The 21,078-nt window shown below is 35.4% G+C and overlaps 1 protein-coding gene across 1 annotated transcript; it reads left to right on the forward strand.

Annotated features, from left to right (window-relative positions):
• Positions 1-978: 978 nt before the first annotated feature.
• Cnb (centriole duplication and spindle assembly protein centrobin) lies at positions 979-20,802 on the forward strand. The gene is made up of 9 exons (XM_085945422.1): positions 979-2,699; positions 3,414-3,647; positions 7,739-7,993; positions 11,486-11,689; positions 12,572-12,798; positions 14,096-14,198; positions 15,866-16,010; positions 17,804-18,075; positions 19,538-20,802. Exons 1-9 carry the CDS (start codon positions 1,137-1,139, stop codon positions 19,739-19,741), a joined length of 3,207 nt encoding a protein of 1,068 aa, XP_085801548.1. The 5' UTR covers positions 979-1,136; the 3' UTR covers positions 19,742-20,802.
• Positions 20,803-21,078: the final 276 nt, after the last annotated feature.

Consider the following 21,078-nt stretch of genomic DNA (forward strand, 5'->3'; position numbering starts at 1 on the left):
GGAAAATTCTATAATTACAAAATACCTAGTTTCATAAATTTTAAATAAAGTATCTATAAAATAATGTTTTTCTAAATAAAATAAAATAAAATAAAATAAAATGTTACCTAGGTACCTACTTTAATTAAAATAATTATTGGTCGATAATGTGAGAACATGCATTTGAGATAAAAAATCGATACCAAGGATAGTGAACCTATGGCACGCGATATGATTTTGCATGACACGAGAATGTTTTGTGTTGAAGAGAAAAAAATTGATATATAATTGAAAAGATATTTTTTTTTTTACAAAAAGTTTCACAAATACCTAAATGTATATCATATAATTTTAAAAATGCGTAGGTATTTTATTCGGTTTTTAATAATAGTTTTACCAATAATATAAGTAGGTATATCAATCGATGCCAAACGGCAACGACGAAATTCATGAATAAAAATAACAGATCGCATTGTATAGGCAGGCAGCTAATACACTTGAAGAATATGCATTATAATAAATTTAAATTGCACAGATGGGACTTTAGGTTTTATGTGTCATATTTAATAATATTATAGCACTGATCTCATCAGGCGGTGGGGTAAACTGTGTCGCCTCTGATTTTGATCGATTTACAATCATTTTTCAATGCTTGAGCTTGAGACCACTGTAGCGAGAGGATGCCTCTATTATCCGAGAAATTTTGGCGTCAATTTGTGCGTAAACAACCAAACTAAGTAGATATTATAGTAATAATACTCTAGAACTCAATTGATTATAGTTTTTGAACGTTTTTAATAAAAAAAATTCTTACGTCAGACAGTCAAAAAATAATATTTGGGAAATTTTGGCACGTGTAGGTAATCACCCTAATCTATACAATTTTAGTTTTGTTTATAGAGTGAGTTGTTTAAGGAAAAAAGTATTCTTATACAGGTAAATTATATATATATATATATTTTTAAGTCTGGTAAGCATAAAGATTAATCCAGATTTGCCGGTAGCGGTTTGTTTATTTTACTTAGTGACAGTTAGTTTCGTTGATTGTTATTTTTTTTAGATTATTCGGGTTATTTTGTGAAGCAAATAGATGGGTGCCTGATTATTATTATTCTCATTTATATTTATCATGTTTTTAAGACTCGAAATATACTGTGATGAGTGAAACAGATGATACCGAAGCACTTTTGCTTATACCACCAAGCCTCTTTCTTATTTCGAGCTCAGATTCCGAGAATTCAGTACAAAAAGTCGTCAATACGAGTCAGAAACCTTTAAAACACAATAAAGTTTTATTTGAGAACCTCGCTGACGAAATTGGTAGCATACAATTGCGTTTAAAGAACTTGGAAAGTGGATCATTATCGGAGCAAACTTCTTATAGCGATCGGTTCGTGAGAGAAGTTAAAAATAAACATTCTTCTTCGTGTTTTGCGACTCCAGTGAAACATTATCCAAACGATTCTAGTACCGTTAAAAACTGTCACACACTTCCCAAGAGGAAAAATCAAAAGAATTCAAAAAAATACACTACGAGATCACAGTCCTTCAAAGCCTTGACGAGCAATTTCAATAAGATACATTCACCATTAAAGAATTTGAAGAATGAACATAATTTTGGAGATTTTAAAGACACTGCAAAAATACCAAGGCACACTTGCAATGTTATAGCAAATTTAGAATCAAGATTGTCAATTTCTTCTTTTGATAGTGATTCTACAGAAAATTGTCCAATAATCTTCTACGGCTCTACAGAAACTGTAAACATGGATTCTGACACAGAAAACGTAACCCTGTCACCCGGTAAACGGCGAGACAATTCTATGCTTTGTGAAATTGACACGTTTTTAGATAGCATAAAAATGATTGAGAGTAATTTACACGGAAGTAATACGTCTTGGAATGCGCCGATACAAGTTAAACGAAATATTAATGATCCTGGAAATCATATTAATAATGTGACAACACCGATAAATACAGCGGAATATTTGTCTAAATTTATTTATTTACCAAATTCTGAACAAGTGTTAAATAATAATTCTCCCAAAAAAGAAAACATGGCAACCGAAAAAGGTTTTGAATTTAGAACATTCTCAGATTTTGAATTCGGAATTAGAGATGTGCAGTCAAATACGATTAATAGATCAAAAGAATCAATTCAATCTAAGATCGGTTTGAAAGACTCCAACAGTTTAAACTCTACAGATATGTTATTCCACCGAAACAATGAAAACAGATTTATATCTGTGGAAAATACAACCAGACCGTATCAAATAAATAAACCTGATAGTAATATTAAGCCAGAATCAAATAATCCTATAGATTTATCTAAGAATTCCACCAGTGTTTTAAAACTACACATTGACGAAAAACATGGTCAAAAATATTCCATGCCTACTGAATATAAAAATAATACCCATCCAACAGAAAATAGTTGTAATGATTCTATACCAAATCATACGAGTTATAATGAACTATTTCTTTCCGATATTAATAATTCTTCTATTGAAGTTCCTTATAAAAATTTACCAAAGAACCATGCAAATCCGATAAACGATGCGATCGGTAGGAAGATTGATTCTTCTGAATCGACGATCACCAGCCATTGCCGAGCAGTTCTTCCGAGCTTGTCTGAACTATGGAGAACTACTGCGACTGATAGTTTAAGAATTGCATCAGTTGATGCTCAGAATTTTGAAGAGGAACGTCTCAGAAGACAGGTGATTATACCATTAAAATAAAAATTAATTTAATCACACGAAACGAGCTGTACAAATTATATGTTTAAGATGCTTACAGCATGATATGAATGATATAAAAAAAAGAAATAGCATTATTCAAATACGATTTTACATTTTTAGGGATGGCAAACCTTTTTCTATGACCTGTGACAAACTCTTCAAATTCTAAATTTTCAATTCTAATTGGTTTAAGTTTTATACTATTTATTCCATCTGAGTAATATTTTGCGACCCGGGTTACACCTTTCAGGATTCTCATCCACTATGCGCACTTGCTAATGGTAAATGCACACTAACACAGAATTGACTATTCTTCGAATCGAATAGCACAAATGCACTTAAATCAATTATAATTTCAGACATCAGTGGGTCTATCCTAAACACAAGGCGGCCATGGACGGTAGTATATTATATTTATGTATTGATTATTTTATGCAGTTATTTGTTATAATATGTTAACTGTGTAAACTGTTTAAAAGTGCTATATTTTAACAGTCCCTCTCTTGGCTGTGTTAACTTTTAGAGCGAGATAGATAGTTTTGACAGTTTAGACGGCTAACTTATTGTAACAATTATAATCCTCAATATATAAATATGATAAACTACCATCGATAGCCGCCCAGTGTATACAATAGACTCACATGTTTGATAAATAAATATTGAAGATAATAATTAATCTTGTATTTTTAATAGCATTGTGAATCAGTCATCGAGCAGTTGCAAAAGAAACTCCTGGAGCAACAGCAGCGGCTGGCCGTTGCCTTCCGGGTAGACGCCGCCAAGGAAGAAGCAATCCGGAAGCTGAGGGAGGCCTGCATTAAGATCTCTCACCAAGTCACCGATGTAGAGGAAGAGTTTTCCAATAAACTTAGCAGAACGGATACAGAATTGAAGAGATTTTCTCAAGAAAATCAAGAACTTCAAGAGGTATATTTTTATTGGTTAATGCAGCATTTCTCGTTTGGTGTGTTGCGGAAATAATATTTCAGTTCCCGCAGATAGTGTCGATGGATGATTTGAAAATTCTGTATGTTTTTATCAATAATTGTTATGGATTAACATGCAATGATTGTGACTCAGTGGTGAAGGGTGCCTGTTGAAAGAAGGTAGACTTTGGTAGGTAACTGAAAAAAAGTTCTAGGACAGTCATATTTACGTGATTTTGTTTCATATTCAGTATTTTATGATACAATTTACTCTGAACATAAAAATAACATATTTTACATTTTTATAATAGATATATCACTAACAAAAAAGGCAAATAGATATTTTAATAAAAAAAAGTAATGCCCTACCGGGAATTGAACTTCTTCTTCTTTCACGGCGCTACATCCCGGGGTGGGATTTGGCCTTCTCCACAACCGCTCTCCATTCACTTCGGTCTCTCGCCACACTTCTCCAGTTACCGGATCTTCCTATATGAAGCCAGTCCACTTCTACGGCATCAGCCCATCTCCTTCTTGGACGGCCTCTGGGCCTCTTCCGTTGGGGTGGCCACTTCGTCATGATCCTTGGCGCTCTAACTTCAGGCATTCTCTCCACATGTCCCGCCCATCGTAGTCTTTGGGACTCACAGTATCTTATGATTGTTTGCTGTGCAATCAGCTCTTCCAACTCGTGGTTCATTTATATTCTGTAGTTCCCACGACGCAGTCGTGTTTGACTCGACGATCGAGAGGTTGGAGGTGACCGTGAACAGGCTAGCCGCGAACTCGATGCGTGTGGGTCTTCATCTGAATGCCGCTAAGACCAAATCCATGTGCAGTGCTGCTTGCATCGACGCCGACACTCCTCTGCGGGTTTCTGGTCTGCCCGTCGAGCTGGTGTCCAGATTCAAGTACTTGGGTGCCACGGTTGCCGATGATGGTGGTATTTCTAGTGAGCTTGGAATCCGCATGGGTGTGGCGGGCTCTGCGTTCAACCAACTTGGAGTCGCATGGAGGTCAAGGCTGTATTCTATGAGGACCAAATGTCGTTTGTTTAACGCGTGCGTGCTACCTGTGCTCCTGTATGGCTGTGAGACATGGCATCTTACTAAGCTTCAAGAGTCACGGCTTTTGAGCTTTGAGAATCGATGTCTCCGCAGAATCTTAGGGGTACATTGGTACGACCGCGTTACAAATATCCGAGTTCGTGAGCAGACACAACAGCCTTCGGTGATTGAAGTTATCACGAAGAGACGATTCACGTGGCTGGGACATGTATTCCGGATGCCGCCAAAGAGTGCGGCACTTCGTACCCTTGTGGCACAGCCTCAAGGGTTCCGTCGCCGTGGCCGGCCCTCCCTCACCCTGCAGCGATGCTACAAAAGCGACCTACGTGCTGCAGGTCTGACATGGCGGGAGGCACAGGAGTTGGCGATGGACCGAGGGAAGTGGCGCCAACTTGTGCTTGCCCTATGCCCCAATGTTGGGACGTGACAGGGTGAAAGAAGAAGAAGTTCCCATTTTCCAACGTGGGTCCAAAGATTTTTCGGAGTATTTTGCGCTCGAATACAGCTAATTTAATTTCCTCGTTTTGAGTTAAGGACCAAGTCTCACAGCCATAAGTGACCACTGGCCTTATAATTGTTTTATATATTAGAAGTTTACTTCTTCGGCCTAGAATTTTTGACCCCACAGTCGCTTGCAGGCATGCCAGCATTTATTCCCGGAGATAAGGCGGATTTTTATCTCCTCTGCTGTCTTATTTTGGGTATTTAGGCTGGATCCGAGATACGTGAACTTGTCCACCCCTTCATATGCATGCTGTCCTATGTCTATATTCTGCAGCGGTACCTGATCGCGTGTGCTGACCTGATACATAGTTTTTGACTGGTTTATTTGCAGCCCAGCGTTTTCTGCTTTTATTTTCATAGTGCCACCATGGTCGATCATCCTCTGTTTGGATCTGCTTGTAATTACTATGTCGTCAGCATAAGCGCACATCTGCGTTGTACAATTATCTACCCATCCTCTTATGTTGGTTTCACGAGCTATGAATTCCACCACAAGGTTAAATACCATAGTGGATAGCGCATCCCCTTGTCTCACACTTGATTCGATTTTGAAGCTTTCAGTTTGCTCATTTTGCACACTGACAACTGCTTGAGTATCCGTCAGTGTGGTCTTTATTAGCCTTACTAGTTTTAAGGGAATTCCCAGTATTTTTAAGCTTTGCAGCATCTTATTCCTATTCACGCTGTCGAAAGCTTGTTTAAAATCAATACATATATCAACAGGTGGTGGAGTGTCAGGTTGTATTCGTGCGCTTTCTCCATAGTTTGCCTCATGAGATGGATGTGATTTATGGTGGATCTATTTGGTCGGAAGCCGCATTGGTATTCTCCCAGGATTTCCTCACCATAGATCATTAACCTGCTATACAGTACAGATGAGAAAACTTTATAAGCTGCGTTTAGAATTGTGATCCCTCTGTAGTTATCGCACATTGTTTTGTCGCCCTTTTTCAGAATAGGCAGAATTCCTCAGGTAAAATTTCTTTTTCCCAAATATTGAGAATTAGCTTGTGGATATTTGCTTCCAGTGATGGGCCACCACTCTTTATCAGCTCGGCTGTTACCCTGTCGGTTCCAAGTGCTTTATTGTTTTTTAGCGTTCTTAATGCTCTTCTTACTTCAGGCGGGAATTGAACTTACTTACTTATTTTAGCTGGCGCTACAGACCATTCATGTCCTTGGTAGCATCCCGAGATCTTTTCAGTCAGTCATGTCTTTATTTTAAGACATATAACTGTTTTCCTTTCGATAATCCGTCAAATGATTATTTTCCGACTACCTTTCTACAAGGCATGCTTACTTTTCACTCTCTTGAATCTCGTAGGTCTCTTCTGCTCTTGAAACACTTTTGCCTGTTATCACGAGGGATGGTTTCCAAACCTGGTGTCCTAATGAATTTGAATTTACATGCGCCTGTCAATTACCTACGTGGTCGCAGCCCTGATTTATTCTGGATTGTGAGATACCCGGGGTTCCAGCGGCTAGCTCAGGTGTCCATCGAACCCCGGATTCACAAAAAAAGATATTTTAAATTGAGGAGAAATTAAATGAAACCACGTCTGTCTCGTGCGTAACTTGGTATTATCTTATATTTTACATTTTCTTTACACGTTTACATATTTTGTTTTAACAATAAGTTTCGCAGGTCCGTACATGTCGGAAAGGGGACGCTCACTAACTCTTTTTCCTTTTTCAAATTCCGCGTACCCACGCCGTACAGCAAAAATGACTCTCGTGATTGGCCAAATTTTATCGCGTGATGTTTTTGATTTGACGAATCACGAGGACCACCCCGGCGCGCGGGCGCGTGGAAATTTGAACATTAATTATATTTGAAAATTTATTATATTTGAATAAGTACTTATATTTAATCTTAAAATTATCTCTTTCATCCATCATCATTTATACTTTAAAATCTATCTTAATTACACCTCCGCCCAGTAAGTGATTTTCACGCACCGGACGAAGGCCTTTACTCATGAATAAAAAAAAAAAAAAATTACGTAGTTGAGCAAGGAATTAGATTAGATGTTTTATGAAACCGTTTCTAGAGGTCAGGGTTACGTTTCGACTTATGACTACTAAATGATTATTTTACACCGGGAGAAGCCCGCCTGTAACAGGGGTGTATCAATTGGAACCGTTTCCTCGTGTCAAGCCTATCAGGCACCATTAGCGAGGGGTGCAAGACTAGTCAATGCATTCCCCAAAGGCGTAGACATTTTCAGTGACGTGCTATGAATGTTGTATTCGAAATTTTATTTTTCTGTATAAAATTGTACATAATAAGTACTTATGTTTTTTTTTTATTATTATTATTATTTAATATTTTCTCTTCTCTCTTGTGAGGGTAATTTTTGTTATAATGTAAATCTCATGTTGTGCACGTCTTGAATTTAGATTTGTTATGTCCACAATGTTTTGTTTTCTTAAATAAATAAATGTTCAGCCTTTCTGTATCCCTCTTGAAATTATCCGCCCATTACTCATATTGTATATTGCAAATTGTTTTTTTTTCCAGTCAAACAGACTATACAAAGTGGAACTTTCAAATGCTGTTAAACTTTCTCACGACTGTAAGGAGGAAGCCAAAATAAAGATGCTTGAAAAGGAGAAAGATGTTAACGAATTGCAGAACGACATCGCTAAATATAAAGATATCTTAAAAGACAAAGAAGAACGTTTTCTGGAATTGAAAGAATCTAATGTTCTTGTTGTGAATTTGAACAGACAAATTTCTGACAATTTGACAAGCCTGCAGATGAATTTCGAAAAGGTATTTCATACATATTAATTTTTTACAATGATCGTTTATCTAATTAAGATCATAATAATTATGGTCATATTCTTTTTCAATTTTTTTGTTTTAATATGGTGGTTAGAAGGAATTAAACACCTGCAGTGCCAGATAAAAAATATAAAAAATCAGCAATTGATTTTGGGAACCAAGATTAATCTTTTCAAGAGACTCGGCATTTACTTGGTCATAATTTTTGATAATTTATAAAATGGTCACTTTGTATTTTACTATCTCTTTCTACTCCCCAACTCACCACACAGTATTGACAATAATAATTATAAACCTAAATCAATTCAAATGTAATCTTCTGTACCCAAACTTGAAAAAACTCACCAGGTGAGTGAAACACGTATCATAGAAAAAATATCTATTTGTGGTGAATACCGAATGATCAGCGGCGGCTGGTCTAACATCATGCAAGTGCATTGCACTGCTTGCATTGCATTGCTATGAAACATCGTTCAACATCGTAAATTATATTTTTCTTCATAGGTTTTTAATATTATCGCTCACTTACTGTAATGCAAACCATAAACCGATGTGCCCATATTGCCGGCAGCATACAGGCACTATGCACCGTATACGTCATCTTCACTGAAATCGTTTGCGCCAATATATTTTGTTTACTTAAAATGAACCCAAAGCTTAGTATTAACTAAAGCTACGAGGGTGGGTCAATAAGTCCTTAGAAAAGCCGACAAGTGGCGCGACTAGTACTGTAAGCGGTTTGTTTTCATGCAGCGGCACTACCGATTCAGTATGCTGCGAAGTTTCAATCAGATTGGTCGGGTTGTTGTGTGTTTTTCGTACATTTAAAAAAAAAATTTGCTTGTGGAAAATGGAAAAATGGAAAATGGAGAAAATTGAGTTTAGAGCTGTTATTAAACATTTTAATATAAAAGGGTTAACAGCAAAGGAAATAAAAAATGAGTTGGATTTAGTTCACGGCATATCTGCTCCTTCACTTGCAACTATTTATAACTGGTTAAATGAATTTAAACGTGGTCGTACATCAACAAAGGATGAACCACGCTCAGGACGTCCTGTAGAGGTGACTACACCAGAAATGATCAATAAAATCCACGATATGGTGTTAAGTGACCGAAGATTAAAGTTGAGTGAGATAATTGAGGTTACAGGGATCTCAAAAGGTAGCGTCATTTCTATTTTACATGACAAATTGGGCATGAAAAATATTTCTGCAAGATGGGTGCCGCGTTTGCTCACAGTCGACAATAAACGCAATAGGGTGGTGGCCTCTAAAGCCCTGTTGTCGCTCATGCAACGCAATCCGGATGAATTTTTTCGTCGCTTTGTGACTGTAGATGAAACATGGATACACCACTATACTCCCGAGACGAAAGAACAGTCAAAGCAGTGGATTGCGAAGACAAACCATGTCCAAAGAAGGCGAAAACCGTAAAATCAGCTGGTAAGGTTATGGCTACTGTATTTTGGGATGCACGTGAAATTATTTTCGTTGACTATTTGGAAAAAGGAAAAACAATAACAGGGGATTATTATGCATCTTTATTGGACCAGCTAAAAAACGAAATTGAAGAAAAATGGCCTCATTTAAACAGGAAAAAAATCCTCTTTCATCAGGACAATGCCCGTGTTCACACATGTTTACGATCAATGGCTAAAATTGAAGAATTGAAGTTCGAATTGGTCGACCACCCACCGTATTCGCCAGATTTAGCCCCCAGTGACTTTTTCCTTTTCCCAAACTTAAAAAAATGGCTAAGTGGACAACGTTTTTTTTCAAATCAAGAAGTCATCGATCGGACAAATGCTTATTTTGAGGACCTTCCGAAAACTTATTTTTCTGACGGTTTAAAAAAAATTGAGAAACGTCTAACCAAGTGTATTGAGCTCCAAGGAGATTATGTTGAGAAATAAAAAAAAAATACAAAAATAAAAACTGTTTTAATGCTTTTTTCTAAGGAATTATTGACCCACCCTCGTATTATAAAACAACTTAAACCGTGCTAATCGTTTACGCCATGCATAAGTTCCAGAATATCGTGCGCCGACCGGGTAAAATGACATCATATTGTTCTGAGTAGAGAGCAATTACAGATTTGAGTTATGGTTCGTTATTATAGACGCTGCGACTTACTGTTCACACTCAAATTAGGTTTAATATCATATTTAGCAATCTCGTATGTAAAATGCCTGTTAAACTAAATACAATAGAATTCATTATTTTATAAATTTAAAATGGGTAAGAAATATAATACAATGTCGGTAAGATATTTTGATTTATGTGTACTGCAAATTAAATCAGTGAAGATAAAAATAATTTTGGTACCTATCGCATTTCTGGAAAATTAATATTTCATTATCCTGTGTGTTGACTAAACGTGAAATGATGTCGGTTATTTATAATAGGTATAGAAAATTATTAATTCAAGAATTCTAGTGATAAGCTAATAAATCTTAATACTATTTCAGACAGTGCAGTTTCATAATAATCATTATTCATACAGTGTACAAATTGCTAAAGATAATGTACTTATATAGAATAAGATGGCTTACGTTAAAAGTAAGAGGTATTTATCTACTATAAGAGATGCAATCTTTCTTAAAACTAATCCAATAAATTAATTGAGTTAGCATTTACTTGGTAGAATTCCATTTTACAAGAAATGAAAATATAATTAATATTAAATTCTACAGGTTTTTTTAAAAAGGTTTGTCGATAGCTATTTCGGTTGTAACACCATTATCAAGACTATTCAGATAGGTCGTTTGCCTTTGATTAAATACTATACGTGTATAGATAGAGACAGAATACATTTTCTTATTCGTTCCAGCAATATTATGAATTTTTACATTATTATTAATTGTAATATTATTAATACTTTGAAAACCCTAAGTGGGTTTTTTAAAATGGATATCGAACGGCCAACTGAATAGTCTTGATAATAGTGTTACAACCGAAATAGCTATCGACAAACCTTTTTAAAAAAACCTGTAGAATTTAATATTAATTATATTTTCATTTCCTGTAATCCAATAAAGATTTAAGTAACTCGCAACATGTTTTATTAAAAATATAAAATATACAAGTAATTTCCCAAATGTCAATAACGTTTTGTCAAATCAAAAATAACGCCGAATTGATTTAATTTTTCAATAAGGTAAGTTTCCAGCGCACCCTCAAAAGTTACAATCCAAAAAATCACCGGCCGCCACTGCGAATGATAACTCATTTTATAAATTACCAAGATTAACATTATTTTAAATAAATCATATTCAAAGGGAGGAAATTTTTTTTTGATGCTGGTATTAGATCTGTGGCTTCTCTGAACAAAGTTTTTACTGTATCTTTTGTTTACATTATGGTCCCTGGAATGTTTCCCCCGTGCAAAAATTATGTCAGGTGTGTTATAAGTAAGTGTCAACAATCATTTAAACAATATATTATGTTTAAAATTAACTACACGTATACAATTCTGTTAGGAAAAGCAAGATCATTGCAAGACTAAAGAAGCCCTGAAAGATATGAGGAAGGGCCGTGAACATCTTGACGATGAAATGAATTTACTTCGGAGTGAAAAAAATAATCTTCGATTGATAATAACGGAAGAAAAATCACGGAATACTCATTTAGATGGACAAAAAAGCAAACTGCAAACTTCCCTCGATGCAGCTAACAAAAGAATGGTTTGTTCTCTTCATAATATATAATAATATGCATACTTAAGTCAAAGAGTTTGAAGTAATGAAGGCATAGGGCAAGTACAATGTTGTGCCACTTCCCTCGGTCCATCAACAAATCTCACGACTCCTGCCATGCGAGACCTGCAGCGTGTAGATCACTTTTGTATTACCGTTGCAGGGTGAGGGAGGGCCGGCCACGGGTTACAGAACCCTTGAGGTTGTGTCGCAAAGGTACGGAGCGTCGCACTCTGCCGGCATCCGAAACACATGTGATGTGCCATTAAACCAGATATAATCTCACAGTTTATTTTGACTTTTATTTAAATTGAAGTTTCATCAACCATCTTCAGTTTATTATAGCAAGTAGTTTCTTCTTGGTCGTTCCCTCATAGATAAGGATTGTGACCATCCTGATATTCTGTCATCTTTTCATCCACCCCTCTCGATCCTCTGCTTCTCTCAGGGTTGAGTGTAGGCTGCCCTCAGTCAGCTCCAGCGCGCCGAAGCTCTTCCTCTACTTGGCCTTCCCTGAAGGCTACCCAAAATCACCAATCTCCAGGTTATCCGGTCCGCGCCGAACAATATGTCCAGAAAGCTGCAGATTGCATCACAAACATATTGTCGGGAGCTGTTCTTTTATCTGTAGTCTCTATGATTAACTCGTTCGCCCTGTGCTCTGTCCAAGAAACACAAAGCATTTGGCGCCAACACCACATTTCGAAGGTAATCATTTGCGCTCCGTACCCCTAAGGATACATGACTAAACACGCGTACAAAAATATGGAGAACTCTAATATTTGCACAAGCATCATTTTCGTGACAATTGAAATTCCCCAATCCCGAGTACAATCGTGTTATAATTGAAATGTTTTGTTTTCCAATTAGAAAAATGTAGAAGCTGAATTCGCCGCATACAAAAATCAAACAGAAATACAGACAAACGACTTAATGTCCTCTTATCAAAAACAACTTGAGACCATTCTCGTTGGTAAACTGAAGGAATTTCAACATCAGTTGGACTCTGCTCAGTCTGCAATGGACAATGAACTTCAAAACAGAGAGAAAAATGTCGCTTTACAATACGCCAAACAGCTGCATCGGGTGGAGCAACAGTATGTACACAAGTATTTTTTTGAAATTTCTCTACTCTATTTTAGTATCGAATATGTATGTATCTTTTTTGGATTCATAGCAGTCCAAATTTTTACTCTATTATGTACTTTGTATATGATCTAAATTCAAATACATATTCATTACTCAGTCAATCGATCCACTGCTGGGTAAAAACCTTTCCAAACTATCTCCACTCTTCTTGGACATTAGAGGGCTCGCACATCAGAACTCGCCGCATGCGTCTTACGACGAATTCGTCGATGTGATGTCATCGTAAACCAAGAAACAAACGTTATCAAATGGAGCTTTGCAGATTGGCCGATGCAACTGCGACGCTCCTGCATGCGACGAATTGCGTTTGCTAGAGCCTGCATGTCGATATCGAAAAATGTCGACTCCGAGCATGCACACAGCCGCACAATCGGCCATTTCTGTCTCTGTCTCTGTCTACACTGTCATTGCTCGCTCATCGCTGGCACCGCGTTTGACGTTTGTTCATACAATCAACACAATAAAAATGGCAGACGAGAGACTTCTCCTTTTTCGCGTTTGATGTTTGCCGCTAGGCAGATGTGCGTGGTTGTAGCATGCAACATTCGCCGGCGGTGTCGGAAGTTTTGATTTATGGCCGTCAGGCACACAAGGCGAGTTGTGATGTGCGAGCTGGCTCAGTCTTCCGTCGCCAAACATTACTGCTAAACTTGATGATTTTATAGACCTAACGGTCACCTTTTAGTTCTTTTAATGTTTTTGGGTACCATTGGATGAACATTGTTTCCGTAATACAGTAGACTCTTGATTTTCCCCAACTAATTGGGCAGGAAAGTAGTCTGGGTAATCAGAAAATAATGAAAAAATCTTTATTACTTTTGAAATAAACATTTTTTCAAACCATTCTTTGATAATTTCATCATTTATCTGTGACTTTATGATGATCATAATGGAATTTGGATCGTTAAAAATACAGAAAATCAAAATCTTACTATATAAAATGTTACCATACCTTTTTATTTACTCTACAATTCTATGTGGATCTTGGCCGCCTCACAAAGAGGTTTCTTAACAGATTTTCTTTACGGGAAATGGACGTTTGTTTTCGTACTCTGGGTCCGTCCATGACATAGAAAATACAACATTTGAATTTGCCAGACCTGGGATTCGAAACTTAAAACCCACGACCTTTTCTTTAAAAGCCGATACGTTGCCACTCGACCATGATTTGTGTTTTCATACTTACTAATTAATATGCATCACCATTTTTCAATTATGTAACTGGTTAAATCATTGTGATTTCAGACATCAGATGGAAATTGGAATCCTGGAAGAAAAACAAAGAGAAGAAATAAAACTGTACAGAATTCAACTGTCACGATCCAGTCAAACTATACAGCAATTAGAAGTAATAATTTTTTTTTATTTGATCAATGATTCACTAGATTTAAGAATGTAACATTTTTCATCGAACATATGAAACTAAACATCAATATGAAATTTGAGTAGCGTTTTGTTAATTTCGTCACAATTAGGCTAAATTGGCAAAGCACATTCAATGCACGTTCGAATCCCGCCTGGTATCATATTTTTTCAAGATTTTCTTGTAATAGGTCACCGCTATCTTTAGATGAATAAAGCCTGAGCATAACTTTTTGCACAAGCAACGAGTGGTCCACTTTATCAGTTGTCAAAATCAGATCCCAAATTGCTTGACAAATTGATTCGCCTTTTCTCGTTTCAAATTGAATTATAAAAAATTCTCAAATCAAATATATTATCTATCAGTGTTATTTATAAATAGTATACATTCCTGTTATTCATCAGCTGTCAAAGTCAGACTAGTCCTTCACACAAAAACTGGTGGTAATATCGATTTTCAAAAAATATGTAGCATTGATCCATGCATTACATTTGTAGAGGGTGTGTTAATGCTAGTGTATTATTTACCATGTAACTTATCTATTCAAATCAAACCATTCCCTGTGTGAACACGACAGACGCGTCAGTATAAGTACTCTATAGAACAATGACAGGCAATGACAGTTCATACATAGACAACAACGGGAGGGGCGGAAAAAGTAGGACCAGTCGTTGTGAATGTATCGGCTTTCTACTTGAGTCGGAAATGAATAGGTATATTTCTGAGGTATTTTCGAATTATGCATATTTAGAAGTAAGTTTGAATTATGATTATAAATTATCTTTTTTCTATGGCGTTACAACTCAATTGAAACGATAACGATGACAACGAAAATAACAAATTATAAAAGTTTATTAAAAATGTTAAAAAAAAGTTGTCAGATTTTGTTAATATAGGCGAGTGAGTATCTTTTGTGATTTCAAATCAGGGTATTTACAATAGGTACATTATCATAATTCCTAGAATAGGATTTCACCAAATTTTAGTTTTAATATTATACTTACACTTCTTCTTTCGACCATGTCCGATCCTAATAGGATCATAATATGGGCCTCCACTAGTGTGTAGTTACGCATCGGCTTATAATGTCGTGGATCCCAGGTTCGAATCCTGGGTCTGGCAAATACACAAAATATTGTTTTTCAATTTGTGTTTGGAATCACAGTATGGGCCTAATAGATTGAGCAAGTGGCCAGCATCCATTTCTCATAAAAACTAAAAATCTGTTTTCTATTTAGTGATGCACAAGATTTGAGAATGTAGCTTTTTTGTTGAATATAAATAGTTTGGAACACCTCAGCAGGCCATGCCTATTCTAACATATCACTTAACATCCAAAAAAGAGCTAATTGTGATAAATATATTTATCACTTTACGTATTCAGGCGGTTAATCTGAACTGTCAAAAAGTGCTATCTTTTAATAGCCCCTCTCTTGGCTGTGTTAACTTATAGAGCGAGACACAGTACGTCAATTTTACATAATGTGAATTGAGATGCAAGATCCGACTGTTTTCAAATAATTAATAGTTCCCCGCGAGCTGCCAAATATCGAGTGGCTAGTAGCAACTAGTAGTAACATAATATTTATTTTGTGTTACTGCAACTATTAAAGTGAAGTGATTAAAGTGTTTTTGTATATAAATAATTCCAGGATAACATTTCATCATATAAAAATAGGAGAGGTCAGATAGCTGCGCAGTTGCATAGCGTTATGGAAAATCAGTGGCAACAGGCTTTGCAAATTATCACAAATGGCGCCACAAACAATCAAAGTCAGATGTATCCAGGAATGACGGGTAAATCTATTTTATATATGTTTTGCGGTACTGTTCAGTACAGTATTAATTACCAAATATTGTATTACCTATCACCCAGTGGCGAAGTGTAGATCTGACATAAATAGTGCACACTAAACTTTGTCAGTCATACTTATTTGTTTTCATTGAAATAAAGCCTCAATTACATTGAGCTTCTTTACGAGCTGTTTTTGGCGAATTTACAATCTGCCTGTAAAGTCGCCCAGTGTAATCATTGAATAAGCTAATAAGCAGGTTATAAACACTCTACCGAGAAAAGTTGAAAGCCGGTCAACTTTACACGCTACACGCCGGCTTGTGGGCCTACTGCGTCTGCGCAGTACCAACCTCCCGGTAAAAAAACGAACTACGTTCTGTCAAAATAGTCACTGGCTTGTGGCTTCTCAGGGAATGGAAAGTTTTGTGTGTAATCATCAAATCGCAGTAGCTGAATCGCCCGCTTTTAAATTCGCCAACAAACAGCTCGTAAAGAAGCTCAATGTAATTGACACTTAAGAATACAAATTGCAGATGGTATTGGTTAGTTTCTAAAATTCAATTAAACCCTACCTAAAGCAAACCTTAATCGATTTTATTAAAAAATATTCTTCCATCTATAAAATATCTTAAAATGGTTTCTGACCATGTCCGATCCTAATAGAATCATATGGGCCTCCACAGAGTAGAGGTTTGTATTCAGATGTTGTTTTTTACGAGAAATGGGTGTCAGCCACTTGCTCAACCTATTATATTAGGTCCATACCCTGACTCACACACAAATTGAAAAACAATATGTGTACCTCCCAGACTCAGGATTCGAACCTGGGACCCACGGCGTGATAGTCCAACGCTTAAGCCGCGCGGCCACCGTGGGCAATAAAATGGTTATATAGATATAATTTTAGATATTTTATAGATAGAAGAATATTTTTAATCTATTATAGTTTGGCTTCGTCATGGTTCAATCAAATTTTAAAAAATATCCGCAATTTGTATTCTTCATTCAATGAAAACAAATAAGTATGATTGACAAAGTGTGCATTATTTTTGTCGGATCTCCACAGCCTACCTCTACTATTATGCAGTAGCGAAGGGTGGAGGTAGGCTGTTAAGATCCGCCATAAATAGTACACATTAAACTTTTTTAGTCATACGTATTTGTTTTTATTGAATTAAGTACAACTTACAGATGGTGCCGTTTAGTTTTTAAAAATCAATTAAACCCTGCCTAAACCAAACCATAATAGTTTTGGTATTTGTTGGGCAATTCGACAAAATTGTGCACACTTTTTCATTCATACCTATTTGTTTTCGTTGGATTAAGAATACATATTACACATAGTGTTGGTTCATTTTTTTAAATTCATTAAGCCCTGTCTAAACCAAACTATAATAGATAAAAAATATTATTGTATCTAAAAAATATTCAAAGTTATGTATGATTTAATTACATACTTTTGATATTTTATAGATAGACGAGTATTTTTTGACTTACTATTGTGGTTTGGTTTCGCATGGTTTAATTGAATTGTAAAAACAAACCAACACCATCTGTAAGTTGTAGTCTTATTTCAATGAAAACAAATACGTATGACTGACAAAGTTTAATGTGCACTATTTATGGTGGATCCTAACTGCCTGCCTCCACTCATCGCCACTGGTATTATGGTTTGGTCTAGGAAGGGTTTAAGTGAATTTAAAAAATTTATAAGTTGTTTGACAGTTAAAAACATGGAGTTGTTTTTATTAAGCTTTACACCATTATGACATAAATTATGAATTACTATCTTCAGATCAACGGACGTCTATAACGGGGAATTGTAACAAACCATTTGACAACTATCAACAGAATTCAAACAATATATTGATGTCTAATAATAATTATCAACAAGGAAGTTCTCAAGGCTTTTATAATGGGTATAATAGCAATAATACTGAACAGAACTCAAACATGAAAGACAGAGGTCCGACAAAGAGCCTCGGAAATAATTTGTTACCAGCTAATAACAATGAAAATATACAACCTGATCTGACTGAAGATGGCCTTCAACATTATATCAAACTGGTTAGTAATTATATTGATCTCTTACATACCTAGATGCGGTGAAAAAAGTAAATTAATATCAGGAGTAGACAAGCTTCATCAAGAAAGTGTGTATTTATGTAGGGAGATAGAATTGTTAAGTTTATATAAACATATTAATTCGTAATTTTAAATTATGAATTATGTATGTAAGTGTTATTTATGAAAATAATGAAGATCTTTTATTGTGGTGGAACTGCATTAATACAATGCAGTAATAAAACGCAAATTTTTTTTGTAGTTCAACTGAAATGAGGCGGATGAAACCGGTACAAAAAATTTGTGTTTTATTAAATTAATAATATTGAAGATCTGACTTATTAGTGTTTTTTATCAAAAGTAATTTCGAATTACATGTGAAGTTTTGTTTATATATTTTTGAATTAATTTAGTGGGTAATTTCGTATTACTGAAAATTTCGAATTATGATTTATTTTAGTGTAGAATATTATTTTTCCCAACTAACAAACTGGTAATTTATCAGTGTAAATTCGTATTTTGTAAATATAAAAGTTCGGGTATTTGGAGATCACCAAAGATTCGAGGAATATCAACAAACCGTGAGGCAGACGGCTTTGAAAGAAAGTTTTTTGTTAAGGCTATACTTCAGCTGAGGCACGGTCTAAAAAGATCGTGACTATGCGACGCGCAGATTGTGCAAATGACGCATGCCGAACAAAACATAATTTGTCATAAAAATTCAACATGCGTCCATTTAATGTTATGTTTATTTTTATATTAGTAATAATAATAATATATTCAATGACATGTTTTCTTTTTCGAGTACATGCGTAATGTTTTTTAGTCATCTTTACACGATATAAGAATATATTCCTCCGACGCCTACTGCTCTCCGATTGGCGACGAGTGCGAATTTTTGTCCCACCTATTGTTGAAAATTATTTTCCGTTTCACTTATGCATGTTCATAAGTAATTCTACAATTTTTGAGTTATTTATGTTGGCAGCTGTTCATGGAACATTCAGAAAATGAGACAGTAGGAAACAGTCATCATTATCATCACTTCTGAATCTATCCACTGCTGGATGAAGGCTTCTCCAAGCTAATTCCACTTCTCTCGGTCCTGTGCGCTGCGTTGCCACATATCTCCGCAGAACTTAAACATTTCATCGATCCAGGGGCCTCTAGGTCTACCTTGCAGACGTTTTGTACTTGGGTACCACTGGATGACTAGATTTGTCCAGCAATTGTCTCTTCTTCGAGATATGTGCTGTGAAACAGTGGATAACATAACTCAAATATTGTAAAATTAACAAAAAAAATATTTCAACACTCCACTAGAAGATGTACCTATAGTTCTACCATGTTCTTTAAATTACAATCAATAAACTTTTATGTTATCCCATAGGTGTCTAGTTTCTTTTTGCTTTTAAATTACTTATGTATTAGAAAAAATTAATCTATTATTTGTGTTTATTTTTAGTTGTTGCAGAAACAACCTGGATTGTTAGATTTAACTGAAGAAAATCACAGATCTGAGACAAAGCATCTTAAAACTGTTTCAAACGATTCTCCGAGTCATGGAATAAAACATTCTGATGATGAGTTGCCGACCAGAGATAAAAATAATGACGTTGCAGAAAGAAAACTTGATAAGCACGGCAATTTAAAGCCGCCGTGGAAATAACTACAATAAAACCCTGTTAATTCTAAATTTTTGCTCAAATATGGTCCAATGAAATGTTTTTTGACCCAGTATATCTTATATATCATTTAACATTTAATGTTAAACTGACTAATTTAGTCAGGTAACATTGTACATGTGTGTGTTTTTAATTATTTGTGCATTACCATCGTTATTATCGAAAAACTTTTGAAAAATCGGAAGTATACATCAGTGTTGGAGTTATAAACAATTTTTTGTCATCTCGGTGTTAATGACTAGGAATAGTTAATAGGGGAACATTGGAGTACTGATCCCTACCTTTATGCCATAGGTCGGCACCGTACCCAGAATCCATACCTATTTATGAAATAACAGGTGAAACAGAGTATTTTAAATAAAATTGTCCTACAATTATATACGTCAGTCCTTTTCTAACTTCAATGAAGGAATAAGACAGAGATAGTATTGATGAACCAATTTGCAAACTCGAATGTCAACACATGATTCATAACAGATAAGACGGGGTAGGAACAAAAAGTAATCAAACCACAAAATTTATTAAATAAAGTAAAAAATTTAATTTGTCTGAACAAAAATTTATGTCCACAGCACGGGACCCGAGAGTATAGGTGTGGAAAACGTAACTTTTTCTGTCAAAAAAGCGAAATTATCTTATTTAAAACATATTCGCAAGTATTTGATGTTCAATATACGTACTTGTTGTACCATAAAACTTATGTAGTTGCACTAAAAGCCGGCTGACACGAACACGTTCAACTCGAAATTTGACGTAAATGAAAAATATTTGTCAAAATAATTGGTTATTTTAATCATCATATAAAACAGTAGTTGACTTGTTTACGAAATTTTCAATCTAGAAAAGAACATAGGTAAGTAACAATGCCGCTAATACTTTAAGTTTTTATACTGCGTACTCTTGACTTTAGTTAGGTACTAATAAAAATAATGTACGGCAACTAAAAAAGCTCTAGCAGTAGCTCATTGAACATTAAATTTGATGAAACAACTTTACGAGCTCAAATAGTTACGCTAACCTAGAAATTGCCCACAGAATTTTCAGTAAAAAAATCATTCCGTTTGCAAGTGTTTGGTGGAGAGGGAAACACTGAAGTTGACAGTATTAGATGATTAGTGAGCGATCGAAACACACTTCTTTTAGATTCAATTAAATTTGTGATTATTCACATTTATAGCATCACGTTAATATGATTGTAATTACTTATTCCGTGTGATTCCTTTATAATGTTTTATTTCTGAGGAATATAATATTATTTAATTATAATAGATAGGTATACTAAAATAATTATTACAACTATACAAAATACGATAATTAAACA

The sequence above is a fragment of the Rhyacophila brunnea genome, unplaced genomic scaffold (genome assembly GCF_057557595.1).
Source record: "Rhyacophila brunnea isolate RB1 unplaced genomic scaffold, BYU_Rbru_1.0 scaffold_18, whole genome shotgun sequence".
Taxonomy (NCBI): domain Eukaryota; kingdom Metazoa; phylum Arthropoda; class Insecta; order Trichoptera; family Rhyacophilidae; genus Rhyacophila; species Rhyacophila brunnea.

Bases quoted from the DNA above. Each gene is read 5' to 3' on its own strand.
- Cnb (XM_085945422.1), top strand. From the start codon at position 1,137: ATGAGTGAAACAGATGATACCGAAGCACTTTTGCTTATACCACCAAGC. The intron at 7,994-11,485 runs GTATTTCATACA...CAATTCTGTTAG, and splicing joins TGCAGATGAATTTCGAAAAG to GAAAAGCAAGATCATTGCAA. The intron at 14,199-15,865 runs GTAATAATTTTT...AAATAATTCCAG, and splicing joins AAACTATACAGCAATTAGAA to GATAACATTTCATCATATAA.